Source organism: Apteryx mantelli, chromosome 3, assembly GCF_036417845.1.
Source record: "Apteryx mantelli isolate bAptMan1 chromosome 3, bAptMan1.hap1, whole genome shotgun sequence".
NCBI lineage: Eukaryota > Metazoa > Chordata > Aves > Apterygiformes > Apterygidae > Apteryx > Apteryx mantelli.
Genome location: NC_089980.1, coordinates 56,543,397 through 56,567,915, shown reverse-complemented (window position 1 = coordinate 56,567,915; position 24,519 = coordinate 56,543,397). Strand labels below are relative to the sequence as shown.

Here is a 24,519-nt window from a genome sequence, read left to right as displayed (position 1 = left end):
TTGCAGCGCCCTCCGTATGGCAGCGGTCGCCTGTGCCTCCCCGTGCAGCTGTTCGATCATGAGCCGCACGTCTCGATATATTTTGGCCAGACGCCTGGCCTCTTTTTCTCCGTTCTGGATGGATTCCCACAGTTCCTTCCCGACCTTCTTCCAGGTTACCGCGCTAAAGACCTGGCTGGACTCCCGTAACAAACCGCGCCGCCTTCTCCACCACAGCAAGTCCACCAGCGCCTGGCGCTCCACCTGGCGCTCTGTTTGTGCTGCCACTTGTAACAATTTTTCTAACGTGGCCTTTTCTACCGCTGATACAGCGTTTCCCATACCGCCCGCCGCCTCACAAGGGCGCCTGACTCACCGGTCAGAAGAGTTGCGTAGCTACGACTTTTCTTTTCCCGTCTTCTTTCAGACGGCCAGGCTCGTTTTCCCCGGGCACGAGCCTCCCGGGCGGTATCCACTCCCGTTACTCGAACTCTTAGCAAAGCCGGCTTCTCCTCCGCAGTATCACGTCGGGGTCGCCAGATGTCGCGGTCCGCGGGAGTGACGGGAATGAATCATATGCATTCACAGAATGCAGGTTCAATTCCATCTTTATTCAGCAATTTGCCTATTTTATAAGTACAAGTATTCGGCGCTCTGGCCCTTGATTTGTGGTTCATACAGATTATGTCACAGGTAGCCAATCATTGCACCGATCACGCACACAGCGGTCATGCCTTGTACCTTGCTGCTTGTTTAGCAAAGCTGTCTAGCTCTTAACCTTGGTTCCCACTGGCTTCTGCTAGTTTATCTGTACTTTCTCAGGATGTATCATTCCCAGCTGCACCAGTGTCCTTGGTAAACTACTTCAAAGCACATAGCAGCAGCTACAGCCTGAGGCCTAAGGCTTCAGCAAATTTAGCTACTTATGCTAAGCAAGTTGTGCTAAGCAACTAATCCTAAACAGTGTAGTTCCATACTCTATATTTCATATAGATTATTGTTCTGAAGTACCGCAAGGGCCCCAACATACCATATGGGGAGAAAAAGACATCTATCTCAAAGAAGATTTACAAGAAAACCACATGCTCAAAGGCACGGTATTGGTTGCGTCTCCAAGCACCTAAATCAGCACAGTTTACGACAACCTCAGTGGTTCCTCCAAGTCTTGTTAGCAAGGCCCACGCTTTCCAGGCACCTTTCCAAGAGGTGGACACAGAGCGAGCCCCTCGGGCGGCGCGCTGCGGCTGCGGGCAGGGGCAAGGAGCGAGGGGAGAGGGTGTCCCCACCGCCGAGCCACCCTCTGGTCGCTGCAGCAGCGAGCCCTGAGCGGGGCACACGGCAAGTCTGGGGATACGGCTCTGCACTGCGTGCCGTGGCTGCAGCTCGACTCCCAGCTTTAAACTGTTACAGCGGGCAAAGAATGAGGTCCCTTGAGCAGCACCAGGCTGAAAAGGGCTGTGATTTCTCCTGCAGATTTATTAATGCAAAGCCATATTCCTTTGCACAGCAGAGGGAGGGAATATTGACAGTCTGAGATAGTGACAGGTCACACGGGCTTTAAAATAGTCTTGCTCGTCCCACGCCTTTTGAAAGAGCAGCTTGTACTTCCACAGCGGTGGTCACTGCCACAGGTGAACCACTGCGCTGCTGGAGCTCAAACCCTTTTTTAAAGCTCTCTGCACTTATCAGTGAGCTTGCCTCTCTTTTCTTCCTCCTATTTACCAGCATCAATTCTTTTTTTCCCTTTCTTTTCTTCCTGGCTCCTGCTCCTTAATAGCTGCCCACCACTGCTGATGGCTCTTGGGGGCCCCTGCAAGGGAGCAGATCCTGCGGCCAGCAGTGAGGGGGTGAATTCAAGGTGCTGGCCTCAGCAGCATATTTGTAGGAGGAATTAAAGTGGCCACAAAGCTCCCCTTACCTTTGCTACTTCCATCTCAGCCTGACACAACCCACGTTTACATGCCAGCCCAGAGAGAGGCAGGGGGAGCAGGAGAGACTCGCTGCTCTGCTTGCCCTCCTTTGCCCTCACCAGGCAGCCCAGGGGAGCGAGATGTACCCTCCCACCCCACATTTGCTGGGGACCTTCCCCACCACAGGCTTGCAGAAAGCACAGCCCAGTGTCCGCGCTCCGGCGCCTCTGCTGATCCCTGGCGCTCCGGCCTGGAGGGCTGCCCGGGCGACTTTCCCCGCAAGGGGTTGTCCAGGCCGACAGCCTCTCTGACCGCCCCCACCTTGCAGAGCCAGGTATCGGTGAATTAAACATTCCTAAAGTGCATATCACTGCTTTGGTAGGAATTAACTGTGTAGAGGACAGGAGAGCTCAGGATGCAGAGCCCTTTCACCTCAGGCACCAGCTGGAAATGACCGATGCCCTCCAAAAGGCGATCGTCGTGTTAGCTCCCCACAGGCATTTCTCTCTCGCCAGCCGTACCCAAGGGGCTGGCTAGACCTCGCAGACCGAACTGCACTGCCCTGACTCCTGAAATGGCCCTTCGAGGTCGGAGCCAAAGCGTGCTGGCGGGAGAGCCTGGGTACATTTGCCCGGCGGCAAACTTCTGGGGCTACAGTGAGGAATCAGCTTTCAGGTTTGCTAGCCCTGCCCGGACAGTGCAGGAGAGCCTGGCCTCAGCTACGCACGTGTACGTTTTCTGCGGCGGAGGCGGCCTTGCCCGCTTGCCTTTAATTCCTGCAGAACAGGATGTGTTTCGTTACAGCCGACGTAGCCCAGGCAGACTCAGCGGCTGTCACCTCTCGTGGATTTCCTGGGTCTACTCACAAAGATCCCACTCCAGAAGAGCATCTCTGTGTGCTCCTGCGCCTCTGCCCCAGCTCTCCGTCCAGCACCTTGCACCTTCCTAGCTCGTTCCTGCATCTCTTCCTCTTGTTTAGCAGCGCAGCAATGGGGTAAATTGGGAGAGCTGGCCCAGCTTCAGTGAGGATGCACTGATTTGACACGGGTAAGGGTTTAGCAGCCTCTGGCATGGGCTGGCCACCTCTGAGAGCCAACCCGTCCCGGGGGTATAGAAACCTCAGAGGAGGAAAGGATGCGCCAGGGCTGCAGCCTGCTCACCACCTCACGGCACCAGGGAGCCCTGCTGAAATCACCAGCACTGCAAGCTGCATTTAAGTCTGTCACCCCTGGGCCAGCGGTAGCTCCTGGTGGTCTGAATAGGCCTGCCCCCTATTGCTTAGGGCAGCTTTTTCCAAAATGGCCAGCTGCAAATTCAGGAAAATAGTTATCCTCATTTGCTCAGACCTAGACGGGAGTTTCACTTCTTTGCCAGAAACCCTATGTTCTGCAGAAATCCAGAAGGCCACTGGAGAAGGGCCGGTGCCTCACAGCACAGGTGTGGTATAAGCCCCTCTGTAGTCTTGGTCTAATCTCTGGAGAGGAGCCTGCAGGCCCTACCATTCCCCCAGAGGCAAACTGGGCATCTGCCTGTCCTGGGGCTCAGCACTAATCTGCAATCTAACACCAGCCTGCTCTGTGATGGGCCTCAGTTTCCCTAGCAGCAAATTGATGGGTAATAATGTGTGAGTCATGGAAAATAATTTAATGCTTGAAAAATCTTCATAAAGTTTGCAACTGAAGGGCTAAGGAGCAAGCCCAACTCAAATCAACAACAGCATATTCCTGAATCTGTTTCTAAACACCAGAAAAAAGTGGCAGCTCAGTGTTGAGTCTTGCCCGATTTCACTGTCAGTTTGTAAAATCTGTGTAACCTAATCTCATGGCAAACACTGTTCCTCCCCCTGGAAGCTGTGGGTCTTCAACGCAGAACAAATCTCATCCCAGCATAAACTCCCTTTACAGGCCACAGTGGCATGTCCGTGTGCTTTGAGGTCTTCCATAAAAGCAGCCACACCAATTTACTTTTTTTCTGAAGCGCTTCCAGCACCACTTCAGAAAAGCCTGGCTATTAAAAGCTCTTCCCCTCCCTCCCTCAGTGCCGTGGCAGAAGGAGAGCGGCTGCAGATCTGCACAAGCTGCCAGCTTCAGCGCGAGGGGGGACGGCAGCAGAGAGCGCAGCAAGGTGCGGGCTCGTGACCCGGAGGCAGGAGGCACAGACGGGAGGCTCTGAGAGACAGCAGCACTTAGGTTTAATTGCTTTCCTTGCCATTAGGGGTATGCAGCAGGCTGGACACTCATCTCTTGACAGGGTCATGGTTCGGTCTCAGATAAAGCGACTCGTATCTAAAGTTTATCTCCCTCCGTGCTGAATGGAGAAAGGACTGAGCTGCAGCTCCTAAAATCGCACCTGGGGGAGAAGGGAGAAACTGGGGAGCAGAGGAGAGGGACACGAAGGCAGGCTTTCCAGCTGCCCCGAGTGCGCTGTGGGAGGGTGCCGGGCTTGCCCTTGCTTTTACCCGTTTGGGAAGCGTGCTGGCCCGGAGGATTAGTGCGCCCCGTCCTCCCCGCGTCTTATCAGCGAGCTGCTACCTTCGTCTCCCTCTTTAAGTCAGAGGAGCTGGGACCTCCCGGAGAGCCTTCCTGCAGGGACGGACGGGGACCGGGGTTGGGGTCAGGGATGGGACGGGGTTTGGTGAATGGCATCCCTAATATGGTCTCAGCTGTGCTGACTGGCTGGGGGCTCCCGCGGGAGGAACAGGGGCCCCTTATAAAAGCACCCAGGTCCTCCCATGAATGCAAACCCTCCTGGGATTTAGCAGAGAGAGAGGGAGGCTTGCTCAATATGGGAATTTTGTGCGCCTCTTGGAGATTATCCAGGCTTTCTTGGGTTTCAGCACTGCACTGGGAGGTTGCCTGGGCTATGTGTGACCTGACAGTGACCAGGACGTGGGGGTCTTTGGCAGAGGAAGTCCGTTTTCAGGCAGCACACAGCTTCTGCTAGTGTTGCTCTGCAGAAAATACCTGCTGGCAATGCCCTACTGCAAGCTCCCTGCATCCTCCTGCACCCAGCCCCAGCAGTCCCAGCGCATCCTCTCTGGCAGTTAAGCTGGATTTACACCTTATACCCTATTTACACCTCTTCTCACTTAAAAGCTCAGTTACTTTGTTATGCTTTGCTGCTTTGCTGTGCTTTTAGTTCCCCTCTCCACAAAGTATAAGCTTAATCTTAAGAGACATGAACACTCAAGCAATGGGTTTCCTCTCCCCTCCTATGCCATTTCCCTTGGGATGGGGAAGGAGCTCTTTGAATTCTTCTCCCTGCACATTTCCCATATCAGAAAGTTTGCCTATCCCTTCCCACCTTTCTCCCTTCAACCTCCCCCTCTGCCACGGCCAGCGCTGCAGCCTCCTCAAAATGTGCACAGCAGCGCCGCCACACCAGCCCCTACCTCTGCTGTGCACCGGGAAGGGACAGGCTCTCCCTGGGTCTCAAGTCTTTCAGTATAACACAGTGTTTAATCAGAATACTCAAAGACAGGAGTGGAAGAAAAGATTAGCAATCAAATCTCATGTCCCTGCTGATGCTGGGACCTCCCCAGGATGATACAGCATCAGACAGACCTCTCCGTCAGGGCACGGCACGCTGCGCAGATCCAGCCGGTAGACCCATAGGCTTGCTGCCCCAAGGCATAAGGGATCCCCAGCGCGGTCCCCACCGGCACAGAAGACTCCGACCAGCCAGATGATCTGCACATTTGCTGCCCCAAAGCATTACAGTGATGAGCACTGTAGCGCAGCATGCTGGCACACACACACACACACACACACTCACTCCTGCTGGAGGGCCCCCTTCATAGGATTAGCGTTTTTACTCTATTTGACTATTTCACGCACTCACTCACTCTCTCATGCTAGCCACTGCCCCCATTGCTCCCCTGTTTTTTGCCAGGAAGCTTCATCGATGGTCTGCAATTCTCCTGGGGCGCAATCCTGCCCCAAGGCCTTATGCTGAGGCACCTTTGCCAGTGTCTCCCCTTGCTGGGACACCCACGCTACCTCTTCCCAGATCTTACTAGTCTTTTGTAACTCTGCTATCTGATCAAAACACTCCCACACTCATTTCAAGGATGTTAATAACAACCAATTACGATGCAAATACTGCTAGTTTTTCCCTTTGCCTGCCTCTTGCTTTTGGAGACAAGTTAATATTTCAGCTGAGGTGGGACATCCAGATAACTCCTCCTCATTTTCCCAGCTCACTGGGGAGGCCACCCAGGCCAAACGCTGTGTGACCGGCCCCCACACCTCCTGCGGGGCCAGCCCGCACCCGTTCACACTGTTCTGCATTGCTATCCTTTTTCCAAAAAGTCATTTTCTTATCAAGATCCTGCCGACTGCCGCCACAGGCAGGATCTGCGCAGCACGCCATGCCCTGATGGAGAGGTCCAGCCAGTGCTGTATCACCTTGGGGGTCCCAGCATCAGAAAGGACATAAGATTTAATTGTTAATCGGCTAACATAGATGTGTCAGAAAGGACAGCACTCTTATGAACAGGTCTTCTCTGCACTGGAGCATCAGGAAAAAAAGAAAAAGAAAAGGAAGAAGAAAAATGAAGAAAAAGGTTTAAATCATTCTATGGAACAAGTCCCTGCCTTCCTCTGCCATTAGCTCAGGAATATAAAATCTTTAGCTGCCAAATACGTGGCGGCAGCAGCAGCCGCCACCCCAGTAGCAGCAGAGAGGGCCATAAATGTGCTAGCAAACATGCTTTAGCTCCCAGTTTAGAAGAAGGCATGTAGGCACTAAATGCACTCTTGGTGAAATGATGCACAGCAGCAAGGCCAGATACCGATCGTTAAGAAAAAAGTGCCTCGAACAAAATGTCACCACCGTGAAGGCATTTTCTCAGGTGTCACAGAGAAGCACTGGGAGGAAATGCAGGGAAAGCATGGCACACCTTTAAATGGACACAAAGTGGGCCATCAGCAGGGTGGGATTTATTTTTAACCCTTTGGAGTCTGCAGATGTGCAAATCCTGTATGTGTGGGTTTCTGCAGCCATTTGGCTCTCAGACTGGAAAGTGCCAGTGTGCTCGGGGTTAATTTAGCCTCTAGCTGTGAGGGAGATTAAAGTCTTATGGTGCCTCTTCCCTCGGCTTTGCAGCGATGTCGGCTCCAGCCCGAACACGCGTGCATGTGCTAAGCGCTGCTGCCTGTGCATCAGATTGACAGTTTTCCTTCCAAAAGGGCCAAGCTCGGGCTGAATTTTGAACCAGCCTGGCCTGGCCCTGCCCACGTGTCCGAGCCAGCGGCAGCACCCCACCGCGAGCTGCCCCGAGCAGGGGGAGATGCAGGTCCACGGCTGGCTGAGGGCTGCGCTGGGAGGCTGGCGCCAGTGCGGAGGCTCACCTGCCATGGAGAGGGCTTTCCGTACAGCCCCTCGCACTGGTTGCCGTTTTGCTGACGGTTTTCCATCACCTCTTAAAGGCTCCTTTATCACTTTCTGCTAGAAGGCATAATTGTTCAGGAAAAGACAGAACCAGTTTTAAATACAGATAAGCAAACACTACAGCAAGTTTTCCAGGCCTCTCCACTCTAAATTTTTAATAAATTTGTCTCCAGACCCTTGCTTGTCCTCCCTGGTGTTCCCCATCCTAAAGCCCTCTGCTTTGCAGCAGTCGTTCCACCGGCACAGTCACAGAAAGGCCAGCAGCTCTCAAACAGCTCTTACAGGCATGGCAACATCCTCATGGAAAGGAAATTTCCAATCTGCCATCACAGAGGTCGCTGCCAGGATTTTGATCCTGAGAGGACCCAAAGCAAACACACCCAGAGGGGCCTGCGCGTCCCGTGGGAAAAGTCCGAGGCTCAAATATCCGATTGTCCCAGTGCACCAGAAATTATCTCGGGAATGGTTTTGACAAATGGATGCCCTTGAAAAAAAATAGTGCACCACTTGTGAGCAGCTCCCCTCGAGAGTGCTGACATCTGTGTATACTGTTTATAATGAATTATCTACTCGGCACAGGGAACCTGTTGGCTCTGAAGAGCGGTGCTAGGCTAACTTTCATCTCCCTGACTTGCTGGTTTGCGTCCAGCCCAAGCCGCAAGGGAGCCAAGCCTTTCCTCTCCCAACCCACCGCTGCCTGGCACAGCTCACGCTCTGGGCCCGCTCATCCGCCCCGCTTCTGCCCCGACGCTGAAGCTCACCTGAGTCCTTGGTTAGAAATACTTGACTCCCGTTAGGCTGGCTGCCGTCACTGGGTCAGCGCCAACAGAGAGCAGGAGGAAATTCAGGGATACAGAAGGAAAAAGGCTGCCCTGAACCGAGCTGTCTGGACAAGCTTGGTACCAATCGCATGCTCATCCGACGCCAAAAGGAGATGCGGGTATCATCCACCAGCAGAATTAAGCTGTGCATTTTGCTCCCACTGGCTGACGAGACGGATGGTTTCACACCTGAGGCAGGGGACGGGGGATTCAGGACTCTGCGCTCTGCTTCGGGCCCCTGCCTCCCCTGGACTTCCATTAGCAACCTCTGGCTGTGAGATACTAATCCATCAGCAGCTGCCCCGTGCCCTGGAGACTTGTGTGAACAGCCCAGATGTGTCTCGGCACGCTGCCCCGGCGGTGCTTGGGCTGGCTGCTCACCCCGGCAGCATGCATGGGCTCTCCGCGGCAGCCCAGCCTCGCTAACCCCAGTAGCAGAGAAATCGCCATCCTGTAACATACCGCAGGATCAACCAATGCACAGCAAAAAGCCATTAGCCCTGGGCAACGCACAGAAAGTGGAGAACAAGAATAAGATCGGCAGCCTCCATCACTAACGTCGCAGCAGCGGGCAGCTCTCCCTGCAGCACACCTGCCCTGCTTCCCCAGACAGGCCAGGAATGTGCTGGACTTTCCTGCGCTGGTCTTCTCCACCTTACAGCTGCCCTCTAAGACACCAAGGGAGGCAGACAAGTGGTGTCCACAAGGAAAATCGTCCTCCCTGGCCCCCGGTGCCGGCAGGGCCTCACTGATGCGAGATTCTCCCCGGATGCTCCTCAGGGCGCAGCTCTGGCCAAGAGAGAAAAGTAGAAAGAGCCTTCATTAAATATAGCGACCAAATAGCGATTTCCGCTCCCGAGACAGGGCAGCTGTGCAAACACAGCACTCCCCGGCACTGGAGCTCATCATTGCACCAGGCCTGGCTGCTTCAGAGTCACCAGGGAATAAAATAGGAAGGCCCAGTCTGAGCTGGCTTCTTAAAGAGGACTTTGATTACTTGCAGTTCTTCTTCAGCCGATCCAAAGGCTTTGACTGTTCCACAAGGTCTAAATACTGTATAGGGGACTTTTTGTCACTTTTACCACGTATCCTACCAAACTGGGTTTTATTAAAGACCTTAGGGGCTACAGGCCACTCCTAAAGCACATTAGCTTCAAGGTGCTTCCCTCCTCGAAGGCATACATGATCCTCAGGCCCAAGGCAGATCCACAGATAAGGCATACATCTCTCATTCAGCCCTGGTTGCTCTTGTTTGCCCAGAGCATTCGCAGACCGAGAAATGACTGACAGGTGACAAGATGATCATGTATTCCACCAAACCACTCTTAAAAATCTCTTGAACGCCTTTGTGCCTCTTTGCCCTTTGGCTCTGGAGAGCAGACAGGTACAGCAGGCCGGGACTCTCCTTTTTTCATTTAGTGGCACCCTCGCTGTGGTCCCCCAGCACAATTTTTACTGAGTACCTTTATGCATCTCTCCCTAGGAAACAAGGACAGCTTCCTCACTTAATCAAGTGTGAATGCAACAAGAATAAGGCACTGCTTTTAAATACAGCAGCTCTTTTAAGCTGGATTATTCCATACTCCTGTGGAGGTAATGTCCTCCTTCACATCGCCAAGAAAACTCACAGAAGGCTGGTAAAAACGCAGGGACGCTTTGAAGCAGAAATAATCCATAGCATCCTAGTGGACATAAAATGTTTTCCTGGTTTCTGGCAGAGCAGCTACAATGATGGGCATCCAACAAATGTCACAGAGAAATAATCCTTTCATTCCTTCAGTGCGTTGCTAAATTCTCCTTGCTGGAGAAAACATTTACTCCTAGTTCATCAAGATTTCCCCTCAAGAGAGGTATAAAAATATTTAAATAAAATTACTTTGGGCTGATCCAAAGAACAGATAATGGCCTAGAAATTTCCTCTGGAAGGACAACCATAAAAGCCTAGTATTTGCTTATTTATCTATGACAACTGATTTCAAAGAATCATTCTAAATGCACATGCCATCTCAAAGCTTTTATTTATTTTGACTTTTTAATCCAAAAAGATTTCCCCCAAATTGATTTTTTTCACACAAGTTTTTAGATTTTTCATCTCACAGACACCTTTTTCCTTTAGTCTCCATTTCTCTCTGAGATTAAATTGTAAATTTATGGTCACCTCACATTGCAGTCACCTTCTTTCTGGTTGGTGGCCTGCTTTCCCTTCCAAACCCAACATCAGCTCTCCCTGTTCTTCTGTGAAAACAGGAATCAGAGAAATTGGTGGGAAAGTGCCTACCACAGAATGAAGCACGGCATCATATTCTCAAAACCCAGGCAAGACCTGAGAATGAGCTACCTTTGAGTGAAACCTTAAAGGAATACCTGAGGCTTCCTCCTTCCTTCTGAGGAAACACTGCTCCAACGCCTACAGCACCATGATGCTGGAGGTCGCATTTAATGAATTAAAAAAAAAAACACACACACAATTCCTGGCAGGGCGCAGGGAGCCTCCTCCGCAGGGGCAACGAGGACGGCTCCAGGGACCCTGTGCCGGAGGCAGTCACGGATGTGGTGTCCAGGGGGGCTTTGCAGCGTGGCATTTCCTAACGCGCTCTTGGTTCAAGCGAACCCTTGCTCTGCTCTTCTTTGCCATCCTCACACCCACCAGGCTCACAGAGAAACCCCTTCCCACTGAAGCTGGCGGCATGGCTCTCCCGGACTTGCCGGGGAAGGGTTTCCCTGTTCGAAAGCCAAATAATGCATTAGCTCCACTCTTCCGAAGGCAGAATTCTTGCAGCGATTTGCTGTGCCCTTTCTAATTTCACTTACTCTTCCAAATTATTCCCTCCATCCCATAATATGCCACCGGAATCCCTTCCACAATTGGGAATGTTTGTTTAACGAGTCAGATATAGCAAGGCATGAATTTATAAATAGAGAGGGGCATGGCTGGGGACTGTGCAACGTGACTCACAGGTCAAACTGACAGTGAAGAACTTATCAGACATTCACTTTAAATATTCATTTTGCAATACCAAACCCTGCTCACGGTTACACTTACCATATAAAAACACCATTGCCATATGCAATCAGTTTATTTATGGTAATTTCTCCAAAACTACTCAGAAGCCACTTACCATCTTGCCGGACAGAGATAAACCAGGGTTTGAAAGGAAATTGCTTCCTCAGAGCCTGAGCCTGCCCTCAGTTCCAGTCTGTAACTCAGCACCATTTTCCAGATCAAAACAAAACTAATGTTACTGGCAAAACTATTTCAGGTTCTACAGTTATGTCAAATTACATTTTCTCCTTAATTACCTCTTTTCCACTGGTGTATCTTATTTATCAAACCTACAACTTCCATGAAATATCTGCAGTCTGGACTTACATCTTATCGCTTTAAAATTTTCTTCATCAGCCTTAATTCAGGCTGATTCTTTGACAGAAAATAATAAAAAAAAAAAGATGTAAACATGAAATCAACAATAAGAAGCCCAGAGAACAACCAAAAGATTAAAGACATACAGTTAACAAATTTCAGGAAAAGAAACAGGCAGCAGTTTAATCTTTTGCCTTTTACTTCCAGTTGATCATTTCATGGCCTCAAACCCTGCCAAGTTCTGGACTTAACCTTCCTCTTGTCATTGCTTTTATTGCTACAGCTTTACTTCTTATTCTGGGACCTGATCATGCGAACATTTAAAACTTTAACCAAATTAGCCATCCTCTCAGTGGCTTCAGTGAGGATCACTTGCATGAATCAAGCTCGGCACTTTGGCAAATAGTTAAATCGAGGGTTTGAATAACCCAGCAGAGGGTTCAGACTGGACAAATGTGCTGACACTTTGCTGAAAAAAGTGATAGGTCAAATCTAACCTGAACAGACAGTAATAAGTAATGCCAAGAGCAGTGTTAATGCAGGACCTCTGGAAGCCTCCTCCACCATTTCTGTGTTGCAGATTATGGCAGACTTGTCCCTTTTCCCCTTACACGGACATCTGCCCGGGTCCAAGGCCCTTGTGAGGGTCGCCATGCCTTAACGCACCCCCCGCCCAGCGCTCCTCACGCTGGGGGCCAGCCTTGCAATTATTGTCCGTGTTATGCTTTGCTCTCCCCTCGCAGCAACCTACCCCTCTTTATTTTTAAACAACGATGCTCATTTAGTAGGTGGGCTCCCCGGGCTGCCTGCAGCGGGGTTTCAGCCCTCGCCCAGGGCAGCTGCCGCCTGGAAAGCACTGACCACCCCTAGGCAGTCTGGGCAGAGCAGCACCTGGTTTCTGCATCCTGGCCAGCATTTGACAGGAGTTATGTCAAGTTGTTTCTCCAGAAAGGAACGTGTGCACTAGGCACTTAAGGAAAAAAATCAAGGTGTCAGCAGAGGTTAAGCACTTCGAGGATTAGATGGCACCTGTTTTGCATTGGACTTTAGATTTTAGCACCAAAATTCCTTTTTTTTTGCTCTCTGAATAGATCGATCTTCTTTATTAACTCGTCTGTCATTTAACCCCTCACATCTAAACCACAAGGTTTATAATCCCTCAACTATGCAGTCTCCACTAAGGTGGGCTGACTTCAGCAGGCTAGTAAAAATAAAGGGATGAGGGAGTAAATCTCAGAGTAGGAGGCCTAAAATGAATTGCTATGCTTTTTCCTAAAACATTTATCCCAAGTGAGACTTCTTGTATTCGAGTCCACTGCTCCAGGGGAAGTTTCCTACAGCCGGAAGGGTTTTGCCTGCTACAAATGCAGCGGTTTGACACAGCAACCTGCCCCTGCTGTCTGCAGCGCAGTCTCTGCCACATAGTGTTTCAGGTCCCCGGTGCAAATTGCCTGGGAAAAGGGCAGTGCGGGCGCTCGGCAGTGCCGCGTGCCCTCTCTGGAGACCAAGGGATGAGAGACGCGGCCAGAGATCCCTGGGGCTCTCGTGGGCCACTGCAGCCTCCAGGTTGTGGCTGTGCTTGGAAAACGTTCAGATTTCAAGACTTTCATCAGTATTTGTGCCAGGAAAACAGACTGTGTGACTTTCAGAGCTAAATTTAGGATCCCAAGTATTTCACATTCCCCAAACACCTTCTATGACAGCATCTCAAAACCCTTCCTGAACATTAACTATTCCTCATTATCTTCCTTTGCGACAGAAAATAGAAAAGCCACTTTGTTGGTAACAAACTGAGCCACAAGTGTTGACTTTTTCACAGAGGAGAAAACGGTGATGGACTTGGGATGGGAAAGGAAAAAAGGAAAAGAAAACTGACTTCCTAGTGCTCTGCTCAGTTCCTGCAGTCGTAGAAATGCAGTGTATACCACCTTTGGCAGCACCACTTTGATTATGTTGAAGCAATACTTTCACTATTTCAAAATGGTTGGGGATTGGGAGTTTTCTGGATTTTTTTTTTTTTTTTGAGACAGTCTTCAACAAAACGTCACTAAACTTATTATTAAAATAAAGGCTCAGGGAGGCAGTTTCCAGGTCAAAGAAAAATCTTTGTGTCCCGTTCTACAGCTTTTTGCAAAAAGTGCCTCAATCCCTCAAAAATCAGTCGGAATGCCTAATGGCAAGAAAGACCACTGCTGCGGCACCCAGATCGCACTTCGCTTCCTCACGGTTCCCAGCGCAGCGTGTCTGGAGCTCCCTGCCACCTCCCTTGGCTGCCGTCCCCAGACGAGTGACTAATGCAGTGACCGCGCTCTTCACCCCAGCAAGCACGCCGTGGTTCAGACCCCACGCCCCTCTTACTTTAACCATGCTTCAGGATCACGGTTACTTTAGGGACTTCAAAATCATACACAAGTAGACATAGTTGCCCTTGGAAACCTCATTGGCTTCCTTTGGGTTGACCTGCTTCGGACTTGATTCTGCTTGCATGCCCCCGCATCCCTCCCTCTCTGGAGAGCCGCAAAGCCACGAGGGGGGTTCGGAAAGGGCACGACTACCCCGAGGTCCCGAACGTCAGTATTTTATATTTCCTGCTTTTCCCGTTCCAGCCTGAGCAGACGCTAGCACCACAGCAGAGCTGTGCGGACGTGGCCTCCTGTGCAGAGCCAGTTGCAGTCCCGCGGCGCGGTCCCCACCGCGCTGCACTGAAGGATGTGGCGGGGGGGCCGCGACCCCCGAGCCCGGCCAGGCATCCGGCGTGAAACCAGACGCCTGTTGCCGCTGGCTGAGGCCTGCGTGCTGCTCAGCTCAGCGTGCGCCAGCTCCCTGCGCCCTGCGGCAAGGCAGCCCTCCCTCTCTTCTCCTTCGCCGGCGGGATTTCTCGGCTTTAAAGGCTCGGCGTCCCTCCGACGGCGGAGCAGGCAGGGAGCGGGGGCAGGGGGCGGGCAGACGGCGCGGCAAGGCTGCTCTGCCCGCAGGGGACACGAAAGGTCCCCAGCTGCAGCCAGCAGCTCCCGGGCGCGCGGCTCGGGCTCGGAGGAGCCCTGCGCCACCCCGTCTCCGCAGCCACCCGAAGGTCGCCAGCAGCCGTGGCGTGGGAGGCGCACACGGGAGACAGAGCCGGCCTGCGCCGAACCGCAGCAGCACTGGCCCGTTTCTCACGGCCTGGCCCCAAATCCATCACCGTTAGGAGCCCTGCCTCTAGTTATCCGCCAGCTGATGGACAAGTTGCGCTCCTCCTGACGTGCGACCTTTCCAGCCCCAGGAGGCGCACCGTGGGGATCCACACAACTGAATAACCATTTTAATCATTTTGGCTCAAAAAAAGAAAAGGAGAAAAGAAAAACAAATGCCCCAGAGGCAACATTCCATTTAGTTAAATTTTTTTCTGTGGATTAGTTAAATAGAAACAGAAAATATTTGTTTTTTCTATAAAATAAAGCCAAGATGTGAATGTTTTGAACAAATGTACCTTGAGGGCGTTAAACTTTATGTTTCATTAAAAAAAAAAAAATCCACAGAATTTGTTGCTTAGGAGCTTCCTGTGAAAAATAATGGCAGTTTTGAAAGCAGCCTCTATCCTGCCCTTTTACTAAAATCTCATTGAATAAATAATATTGACCAATTGCCCAAGGGTGATTAAGGGCCGAGTAAGCACCCAGTGGAGCTACACCGGTGTCAGGTCTGTGGGAGAGGGTATCTGGGCTCCCCCAGCAAAGCCAAAACCAACAAATGCTTTTCGCCCCTGCAGTTTCAGAGCGCCAGGAGAGCAGCCCCCACAGGTGCCAGGTCCCCCTTCCAAGCGGGGAAGGAGCTGTGCTGTTTCATGGGAGGTGGCCCATCCCTCTGCTGGCACGTCCAGCTGGGGTGCCAAAAAGGGGGTGAACCAGCAGATCGCACGTGCATCAGTGCCCCTCTGTGGTCCCCAGCGGGGAAGTGAGACTTGCAGAGGCTCCATGCAACAAGGCAAAGGCGGCTGCGTGGGGCGTGCGCCGCGCGCAGCACGGGGGGCGCAGGCAGGGCCCCATCACCGCCTATTTGCATGGTCCTCCAAAGGGTCACTAGCTCCTGGGGTCACCCACAGGTAAGGGATTGCACTGAAGGGCAGTGCGCTGGATTCAAGGATTTTAAGGCAAGACAAAAAATCGTGGTTATCTTGCCTGACTCTTTGCATTGCACAGCCTTTAGGACTCCACTTAGGAAATTCAAGGCTTCAAGTGTTTGCCCAAAAACAAAAATAGTCGTGCTCTGCAGACTTTACCGAGGTAAAATAGTCATTTTAATTCAATACTTTATTACAAGTCCTTGTGAGCCATGTTTTGTTTGTGGTTATTATCCAAAGGAGCAGGGAGGGCAATGAAACTCTCAAGAAATGCACAAACCCAGGCTGGGGTACACCAGTGACATTTCCCAAACCCCTTCCCAGCACCAGGACTGGTGAACCATGGGTAAACTCAGCTTATCTGTTTCCAGATAACCTTTAATTTCTGAAAGCCCTGAATCCAAATAAAAGATTAATTTCGGGTTAAATGAAGTGTTTTGTTTTGAAATTAAAATATGAAATCAATTAGACGCCACGGATATGTATTTCAGGTATAATCAAAAGTTAGTTGTATCTCAGTTCATTGATTCAGCAACCAAAACAACAAATCAGTTATTTTTTCAGCTGTAAAACTGCCCTTTTTGGCTCTTACCTTCAGCAGGAAGAAATGGGTGCCTGCTTTGCAGAGCACCTGACGAAGTGGGGCAGTAGGAGAAGAAATGCTGCCACTAGCGTCAGTGGATAACGAGATGCTGGTGGCAATATTAGCCCTTCTGTGCAATGCAGTGCACACGCTGCCGGGGGAATGCCCTCTGCCCACAGCTCTGCCATCCTAAACCCAAGTCAGGCATCTGCAAAATCCGGGTATATATTCAGAGGGAGCAAGCATCCTCTGTTCCCACTGATTTTGGTCAGTGTGGAGGGCCGGGGGGTGGGTGTCTCAGTACCACTTCCAAAAAATCAACCTATTTATTGTGGGTTTAGGACCCTAACTTTAACCACACAAAAGCTGAGTCTGTGTGTGGTTACCCCACAGCAAGCAGCATCTTATCCAGAGGCTGCTTTCCTAACTTAACTTTTATCTGCGCTTTTAAAACAGCCTTTTACTCTAAAAACAGAAGCTGGTCCTAAAATCCATCTCGTATCACCACTTAAGCCAGGACTGAACGCTAGATCAGGGGTCAAGTACTGAGGCCTTTACATCTGTGAAGCATCTCCTCAAATCCCAGCAAAGAGCTGTCTGTTTAAACATATGCCACCGCACAAGGAGTTATAAACACAGAAAGTAAAAGATCATGAACTACCTTCTGTTTGTTTTAAGAAGCAAATGTGCCCCCACCTTCCCGATCCCTGCTGTTCAGAGCGAGATCTCGGCCCAGGAGCTCCCAGGGCTGCTCCAGGGGCCTCCCTGCCCCCAGGTCACAGCGAGGGATCAGGTCAGCTTCTTCCGCAGCCTTTTCCTTCAGGATAGGGCTACAGGGTTTATTCATGTACCAGCCACAATGCTGAACACGTGTGCCCTTAACAGAGTTGCAGCAGAGCAAAACCCTTCCTGAGCGGGAGATCCTGCTGCAACACACCATTGTTTCAGCACTGCCAGCTCCCACAGCAATCGGAGCTTGGAAAAACACCCCAAAACTCAAGCACCGCTTTCCTACCCAGGCCTGCTGCTCCAGGAGGAGTCCTTCTCCAAGGGCAGAGGAGCAGGGATCCCAGTACAGCGGCTGGCAAGGGCGAGCATGTCAGGCCAGGTGAGGAAGTGGCCCCAGCTGCCCTCAGCCCTGCAGGCTCCCCGGGGACAGTGCGAGCACAGGCGGGTTTCCCATAAGCGGAGTGGAAAGCTCTTTATTTAACTTGCCCTCGGCCCCAGCCCTGCCTCTGTCCATCAGGGCTTGGAGCTGCACAGACAGGCCAGGGCTACTTTTTTGGCAGGCTGAGCCAAATAAAATCCTTTGCCAGCCACAGCTGAGGAAGGCTCCAGGTAACCCTTTGCCTGCTGGGCCCAGGGGGAGCGCAGCACAGAGAGGGGGCACCCACCTTGCAGCAGCATGGTGCCACACACAGCCACCCCAGGGCTGCTCGCAGGAGGACTGGACCTTCTCCAACCCAAGCAAGCTGTGTAGGGCTGTCTCCTGACCTTGGTGGGTCCTGCCCCCCTCCCAACTCCTCCTCCAGCCCCATCCATCCAACACACTGCTCTCACTCCCCCCACCCTCTCTGTTACACGTGGAGATGCAATGCGCTACATCAGCAAGCAACGTAAAATTCACAGAAGAAACCAAACAAATGACAACAGAAACAACTGCATTGGGGGCGTGACAGAATGACTGATGATTTAATGCTTCTTGAAGTTTTTTGTTTCCTTCCACAGGGCATTGGTTTTAAAAACAAACAAAACAAGGTAAAATAAATTAATTTATGTACACTTTACATACACTGTGCCATGTGGAGCTTTGCAGCAACAGTAACCAGAAATCATTACAAAATAGAAAGTTTCATGGCTGTTGCAGGACCTCAGCAGCCTGCAACGTACAAGGTTGTCATCCTGAGCATGGTTGGCAAAGTGATCATGTAAACACGTTTAGAAGCATTTACGGTGGACAATGGATGGGCCAGCTTCATCGTATTCCTGCTTTGTGATCCACATCTGCTGGAAGGTAGACAGGGAGGCCAGGATGGAGCCACCAATCCAGACAGAGTACTTACGCTCAGGTGGGGCAATGATCTAGAAGAAGCCAAGAGAGAGCAGAGATCAGTAAACAAGCACCCACTGCAGGCAACAGGCACTGCCTTCTCTTAGGGGTGTGCACAGCCCCACCTGCTGTCCGCAAGAGGGAAATCCCTGGAGGCGCGTGGCCATGTCTTTTACAATCTAGCCATACCTTGATCTTCATTGTGCTGGGGGCCAGGGCTGTGATCTCCTTCTGCATGCGGTCAGCAATACCTGGGTACATGGTGGTACCCCCAGACATGACGTTGTTGGCATACAGGTCCTTCCTGATGTCAATGTCACACTTCATGATGCTGTTGTAGGTGGTCTCATGGATCCCTGCGGACTCCATACCTGGTGGCAGGGGAGGGGAGAAAGGCAGGAACGAGTTAAGCACCAAGTGAGAGCTCTGCAGCAAGACTCAGGAGGGAGGGAAGAGCTGTTAAGGGAGGAGAGAGGGGAGGGGGGCACACACCAATGAAGGAGGGCTGGAAGAGGGTTTCTGGGCAGCGGAAACGTTCATTGCCAATGGTGATAACCTGCCCATCAGGCAGCTCGTAGCTTTTTTCCAGGGAGGAGGAGGAGGCAGCGGTGGCCATCTCGTTCTCAAAGTCCAGTGCCACATAGCACAGCTTCTCCTTGATGTCACGGACAATCTCACGTTCAGCTGTCAGGGGGGAGCAAAGATGTCAGTGATTGCAAGGAGGGAACAGGCAATGCCTGCATCCTCTCCACAGGTCTGCAGGGACTCCAGTCACCCCAGCCACATGCGTGTTCCCAGCCAGGAGCACTCCCAGGGCTTGCAAAGGGGTGAGAAGCTGCAGCATCCCTAGAGGTGCAGGGGGTGTTGGGGGGAGGGCATTTGGGGGAAGGCAACAGTGCTTACCTGTGGTGACAAAGGAGTAGCCACGCTCAGTCAGGATCTTCATCAGGTAGTCAGTGAGGTCCCGGCCGGCCAGATCCAAGCGCATGATGGCATGGGGCAGGGCGTACCCTTCATAGATGGGCACATTGTGTGTCACACCATCGCCAGAGTCCAGCACGATACCTGGAAAAGCAGAGAGCAGCACCTGAGACACAGCTCATAAATGGGCTTGCACTAGGGAGCAGAGCCGTAGGGGACCAGCCCTGGGCGTCCCCAGGAGAAGGGTGTCCTGTGGGACACTTGTACTCACCAGTGGTACGGCCAGAGGCATAGAGGGACAGCACAGCCTGGATGGCCACGTACATGGCAGGCACGTTGAAGGTCTCAAACATGATCTGGGTCATCTTTTCACGGTTGGCTTTGGGGTTGAGGGGGGCCTCAGTGAGGAGGGTGGGGTGCTCCTCAGGGGCCACACGCAGCTCATTGTAGAAGGTGTGGTGCCAGATCTTCTCCATGTCGTCCCAGTTTGTGATGATGCCGTGTTCAATGGGGTACTTCAGGGTCAGGATACCTCTCTTGCTCTGAGCTTCATCCCCTACGTAGGAGTCCTTCTGACCCATACCCACCATGACGCCCTGCGGGAGAAGAAAGAGGGGGGCTCAGGAACCTCTCCGTGGGTCTCCCAGGCAGGCAGGGAGCGAGCTTCCGCTCCACACGCACGGGCGGCAGAGCGCAGGGAGCCGCCGGGACGGAGCGCGCGGGACGGGGCAGCGCCGGGGGGGCAACGCGGTACCTGATGGCGGGGGCGGCCCACGATGGAGGGGAACACGGCCCTGGGGGCATCGTCCCCAGCGAAGCCGGCCTTCACCAGGCCGGAGCCGTTGTCGCACACGAGCGCGGTGGTCTCGTCCTCGTCGCACATGGTGTCGGCTCCCTGCGGGAGGGCGGAAGAGGGGCTGAGCGGGGGCGAGCGAGAGCCGAGCCGGGGCCAAGCCGGGGCCGAGCCGGGGGCCGCGCCGGGGGCCCGCGGGGACCGGCGCTTACCTAGGGCTGGCTGCGGGCTCGGCGCGTGGGCCGCGGCGCGGGCAGGGGCGGGGCGGGGGCGGCTGCTGCCGGAGGCTGCGGGGCCGCGGCCCGGCGCGGGGCCCTTTATCGCGGCGGGCGGGCGGAGGCGGCCGCCCCCAGGAATGCGGCCCCGGCCGTCGCCATATTTGGGAGTCGGGCCCGGCCGCGGCCCCCGGCCCCGGCGCTGCCCAAACAAGGCGCTCCTGGCCGCGGCCCAGGTGAGCGAGCCCCGGCCGTATAAGGCGCGTCTGCGGCGCCCCCCGGGCAGGGGAGGGGGCCGGCCGCCAGCCCGTCCGAAATATCCCCCGGCACCCGCCAGGCCCGTTAAGGGCAAAGCAGGTGGGGTGGGAGCCGCCGGGCCCGCGGCGGCCGCAGGTCCGAGCACAGCGGGGCAGGACAGGACGGGGGTGCCCGGTGGCCGCCCCCGACGGGACGAGCCCGGCGGCGGCTGCTCTACGTGCGGCCGCGGGGAAGCGTGTGGGCCTCGGCAGCAGCAATGCCCCTTGCCGTGAGCAAAAGTTACAGGCCTCAAAAAGAAGCAAAATCCTTGTAAATCTTGCCTTTTTCTAGAAGTGCAGGTACAGGCTAACTCCAGGGGGAAGAAAGGGAGCAATGAGGTAGGTGAAGCTTCAGTTAAAAAGTAGGTTTGTGGTTTATGTACAACACCTGTGCCTTCACATTCATTCCAGGTGTGGACGGGGTCTGGCTTTATTTTTAGCCTAGGTGAAAGCCACAGCTTTACACACTGAGTTAAGTTATATGTTTTTTGTTTTGTATGTTCTAAACATGGAAAATAAGTGTACAGGATAACAACAGTTAGACAAACACTTGAAGAGAAACCTGGGAAAGTATTCATCCCTGGGACTGTCTGAATCCCAAAAGCCTGATGCAGAAGTGGATGCTGGTGCACTTACAGTGTACCCATTATTGGACTGCTGAGCACGGCCTGGCTGACAGCAGAGGCATCCTGTGCATTTATCACAGGGGCTCACCCTTTTAAAAAGGAGCGCGGTCTCACAGACAAGTCATCTCTGACTAGATGCAGGTACTGTGCCAATCAAGAGGAACAATTCATTTCCTTCAGCTAAGGAAACTTAAGCAGCAATTCCAAGTGGGAGACCTGAAAGATTTTAATCAGAAATTCTGACTACCAATGGAAAGAAGAATCAAGGTGAGGAGGTAACGCAAGTAGGTTTGCAACCTCACCAGCAAGCTGCTGCACATCAACCTTCCAGGCTTTCTTGGAAGGCACAACTGGCCAAGGGCAAACCCTTTAGAAATCTGGCGGAAGGAAGTCTGGAGAGAAGGAAGAAGAAATACTAAACTAGAAGCATTCGTGCTGCAAGGAATCTCCTGAAAGTGAAGGCATTTCAGTAACTGCATTTCCTTCACTGCAAGGCACAGCAGAACAGTCAACAGAGAAGCAGACAGCTCCTCTTCTGATACTTAATTTCTGTATCCCCTAGTTTGGCAGCATCCCCCTTCACCTCTGGCTGTTCCCTATTTCGTTCTGTTTTAGATTTCCATTTCCTGTCTTGTTACTGTATTAGAGCACACTGGGGATAAAATATGCTATTGTCTCATACTATTCTTCAACTTATTTTATTCTTCAAGTCTGTCCTCTACAACTGACAGTACAGAAATGGAAAGCCTGAAAGCACTTAAAGGAATCACAGCCATCAAATCTATGTACAGAACTGTAATGCTCAGCCATGGAGTCTAAAATACAGTCAGTTGTGTTGGTCAGATGTTGAATTTGAAATCAAGTTATGTTTGTAACAGAAATCCCACCTGAAACATTAACATCACTGAGAAACATTCTTAATGATTCTTCAGTGAAATCTGACACAAGAATGGATCTATTCTATCCCTTCGGTTTCTTTAAATTCTCTCTCTACACAAATACAGTTTACAGCAAAATGCCTGATGGCAATGTTAATTTCTTATAGTTCTGCATAAAAGATCACTTTCTGCAGGTAGCTCTGATACTAAACTATACTTACTAAATCAATTTGATTTTGGTCTTAAGTCACAAAGCAATTGAAATTAGTTTCCAAAAGAGAGTGGGGCACAAGGAAAATCTTTTCTGCAATTTGTCACAAATCACAATTTATAAACTTTCCTGCTGCTCTAATGACAATTGAGTATAAGCATGTAGACATTTTGTACTTTGTATATTTTGAATTAATGAGAAAATAAATATTTAAGAAACATACACCTCCTTATTCGAAAGGAGCTATCTATGCTCCTTAAACTGTTTTCACTGAAAACTGGGTGTGTTTTTTTTCTCCAAAACCAGCAGTAATTTATTTACTGTATTTGTTACATTTGGAAACAATTTAGAACTACTGTATAATCTTTGATATGTAAATGAAGGCATCTTCCCCATATAGTAATCTGGGAAGACAGTTCTGTAAAAGAACAGCTTGTTACATAATGAAATAATGCATGAGAAGAGGAATAGCCCAAAATCTCAACCTTTTCAAGCTTCATAACAGAATAATGAACTGATTTAATATTTCTAGTACAAGAACATTTAACCTCAGTTTAGGCATGGAAGTTATTTTAATGAGGTTTCATTTAAGTAAACTCATTGCCTGTAGCCTTCTGTTTTGGCAATAGTCAGATGAAAGGCATTGTACAAATGCCAAGTAGCTCCTAACCCAGCAGCAGAATAAAATAGTAGTAGTGAAAACGACATGGCTGAGTTTCCTGAGAACCTGGAGAAATCTTTTACACCACAGGGAACAAACACATCTGCCAAATAAGCCAGACACCTTGAAGCAGATCTGTAGTTGAGGATTAACAGAAACATGTACTTCTACAGAAGTTTTCTTCAGTTTACTCCGTCAATCCTGACAGAATACAGGTGGTCAGGTCAGCAACCTAGGAAGGTGAGTTGGGGAGGGATGAGATATCTCCAAAGTATTTTACTGTGGACAGTCAATTCAAGAGCTTTCTCTTCAAGTAAAATTTGAGTGTCCAGTAAAAGTTCAGAAGTGGAACATATTTCAAGGGGTGCCAATCATGTGTTAACATTTTTGGAGAAAGGAATAATCTAAGTTTATCAATCAACTGAAACAACCTTTAAAATCATATTTAAAGAAGGACATGGAATTCTGGTGCTTTAAATGATTTATTTGTTTGAAGCCACAGCTAGGAGCTATGCCCACACTTCGGTGAGCCATGCAAGATTGCAGAACAACGAAATTTGCTTCTTAGAAGAATCTTAGAAGACGACTGCTAATGCATTTCTTTCCCATATTAGTTAGAACCTCTCTAGATAAATCTATTCTTCCAAACATGTTCAGACTCTCAGCCCAGCTTACTGTATTAGTACAGGGAGAAGGGGAAGAAACGGAAGGGGAGCTGTGCTTTTAAAACTAGAAACTGGATTCTCTTCAACCAATTTAACTTCTGACCTTCTCAGCTGTTGGATCAAGTTGTTGTAGCAGGCATGCAGCCAGACAAGTAAAACATAAGGGCATGCAAGTTGTGCTGTATTCACTCTCTGGCTACTGAGCTACTTGCAAAAGAAAGGTGCAGCTTATCAGATTAAAGAAAGGTGCAGCTTATCAGATTAAAGTAACTAACTGAATTTTAAATTAAAATCTACCAGCTGTCAGAATAATTAAAATTGAAAAGTTACATGGATTTTTTTTTTTACCACCAAGTTAGAGATAACTAACCGGGACAGGGGAATCGGTAGCATCATCTAGTAAAGAATGAGTCACCGAGTAAGGAAGATCGTGCTGGACTCCCACTTTGAAAACTGCTTTCTAGGTTTCCTGTGAGCCTAGGTCCAAGCAGTTACTGTGAATGACTGCACGGTGAGCTCTTAACTGTCATTGTTTTAGCTTTACTCTAAAAATCTGGATATAATTTATATGAAAGTTACAGATGGAGAAAATAGTTAAAATGCATTGAAAAGGTAAGTAAATTTAAGCTTATACATATAAACTGAAAGAATGGTGGATTTGCTGGACCACAGAGCTTTGAATGAGAAGTGGGCTTTTTTCCTACCTGCCACTGACAAGCTGAGCAACTAATGAGAAGCCCATTATCCTTTCTGTGCCAGTACTCTTTAATGCAAAGTTGAATTTACTTAGTTTCTATGGCAAAAGATACTTCAAATGAAAGGCGTTTTATCAGTGCAAAGCATACAAAAAGCCTTGAGAGTAGAGTTATTTTTTGTTTCCTAAATAAGCTGAACAGTCATGTAGCATGCATGTTTTCAAGTATGTTCTTCTGTGAAGAACAGTGAAACGAGAGCAAAAGTTTCCACCTTCTTCAGTGTGTCCCATGTTTCACCCTTTGTGCATCTTTAGCCCTCCCTAATGCTGAATGAAGATACAAAATGAAACAAAGTTTACAAAGG

At 50.6% G+C, this 24,519-nt stretch overlaps 1 protein-coding gene across 1 annotated transcript; it reads right to left on the bottom strand.

Moving 5' to 3' along the window:
• Nucleotides 1–17,808: 17,808 nt before the first annotated feature.
• On the bottom strand, nt 17,809–20,205 carry ACTA1 (actin alpha 1, skeletal muscle). The gene is made up of 7 exons (XM_067293440.1): nt 20,121–20,205; nt 19,870–20,010; nt 19,387–19,711; nt 19,098–19,259; nt 18,687–18,878; nt 18,384–18,565; nt 17,809–18,226 (listed from the first exon to the last, which is right to left on the bottom strand). The coding sequence occupies exons 2-7, from the start codon at nt 19,996–19,998 to the stop codon at nt 18,083–18,085; spliced, it is 1,134 nt and encodes a 377-aa protein (XP_067149541.1). The 5' UTR covers nt 19,999–20,010; nt 20,121–20,205; the 3' UTR covers nt 17,809–18,082.
• Between the last annotated feature and the right edge of the window lie 4,314 nt (nt 20,206–24,519).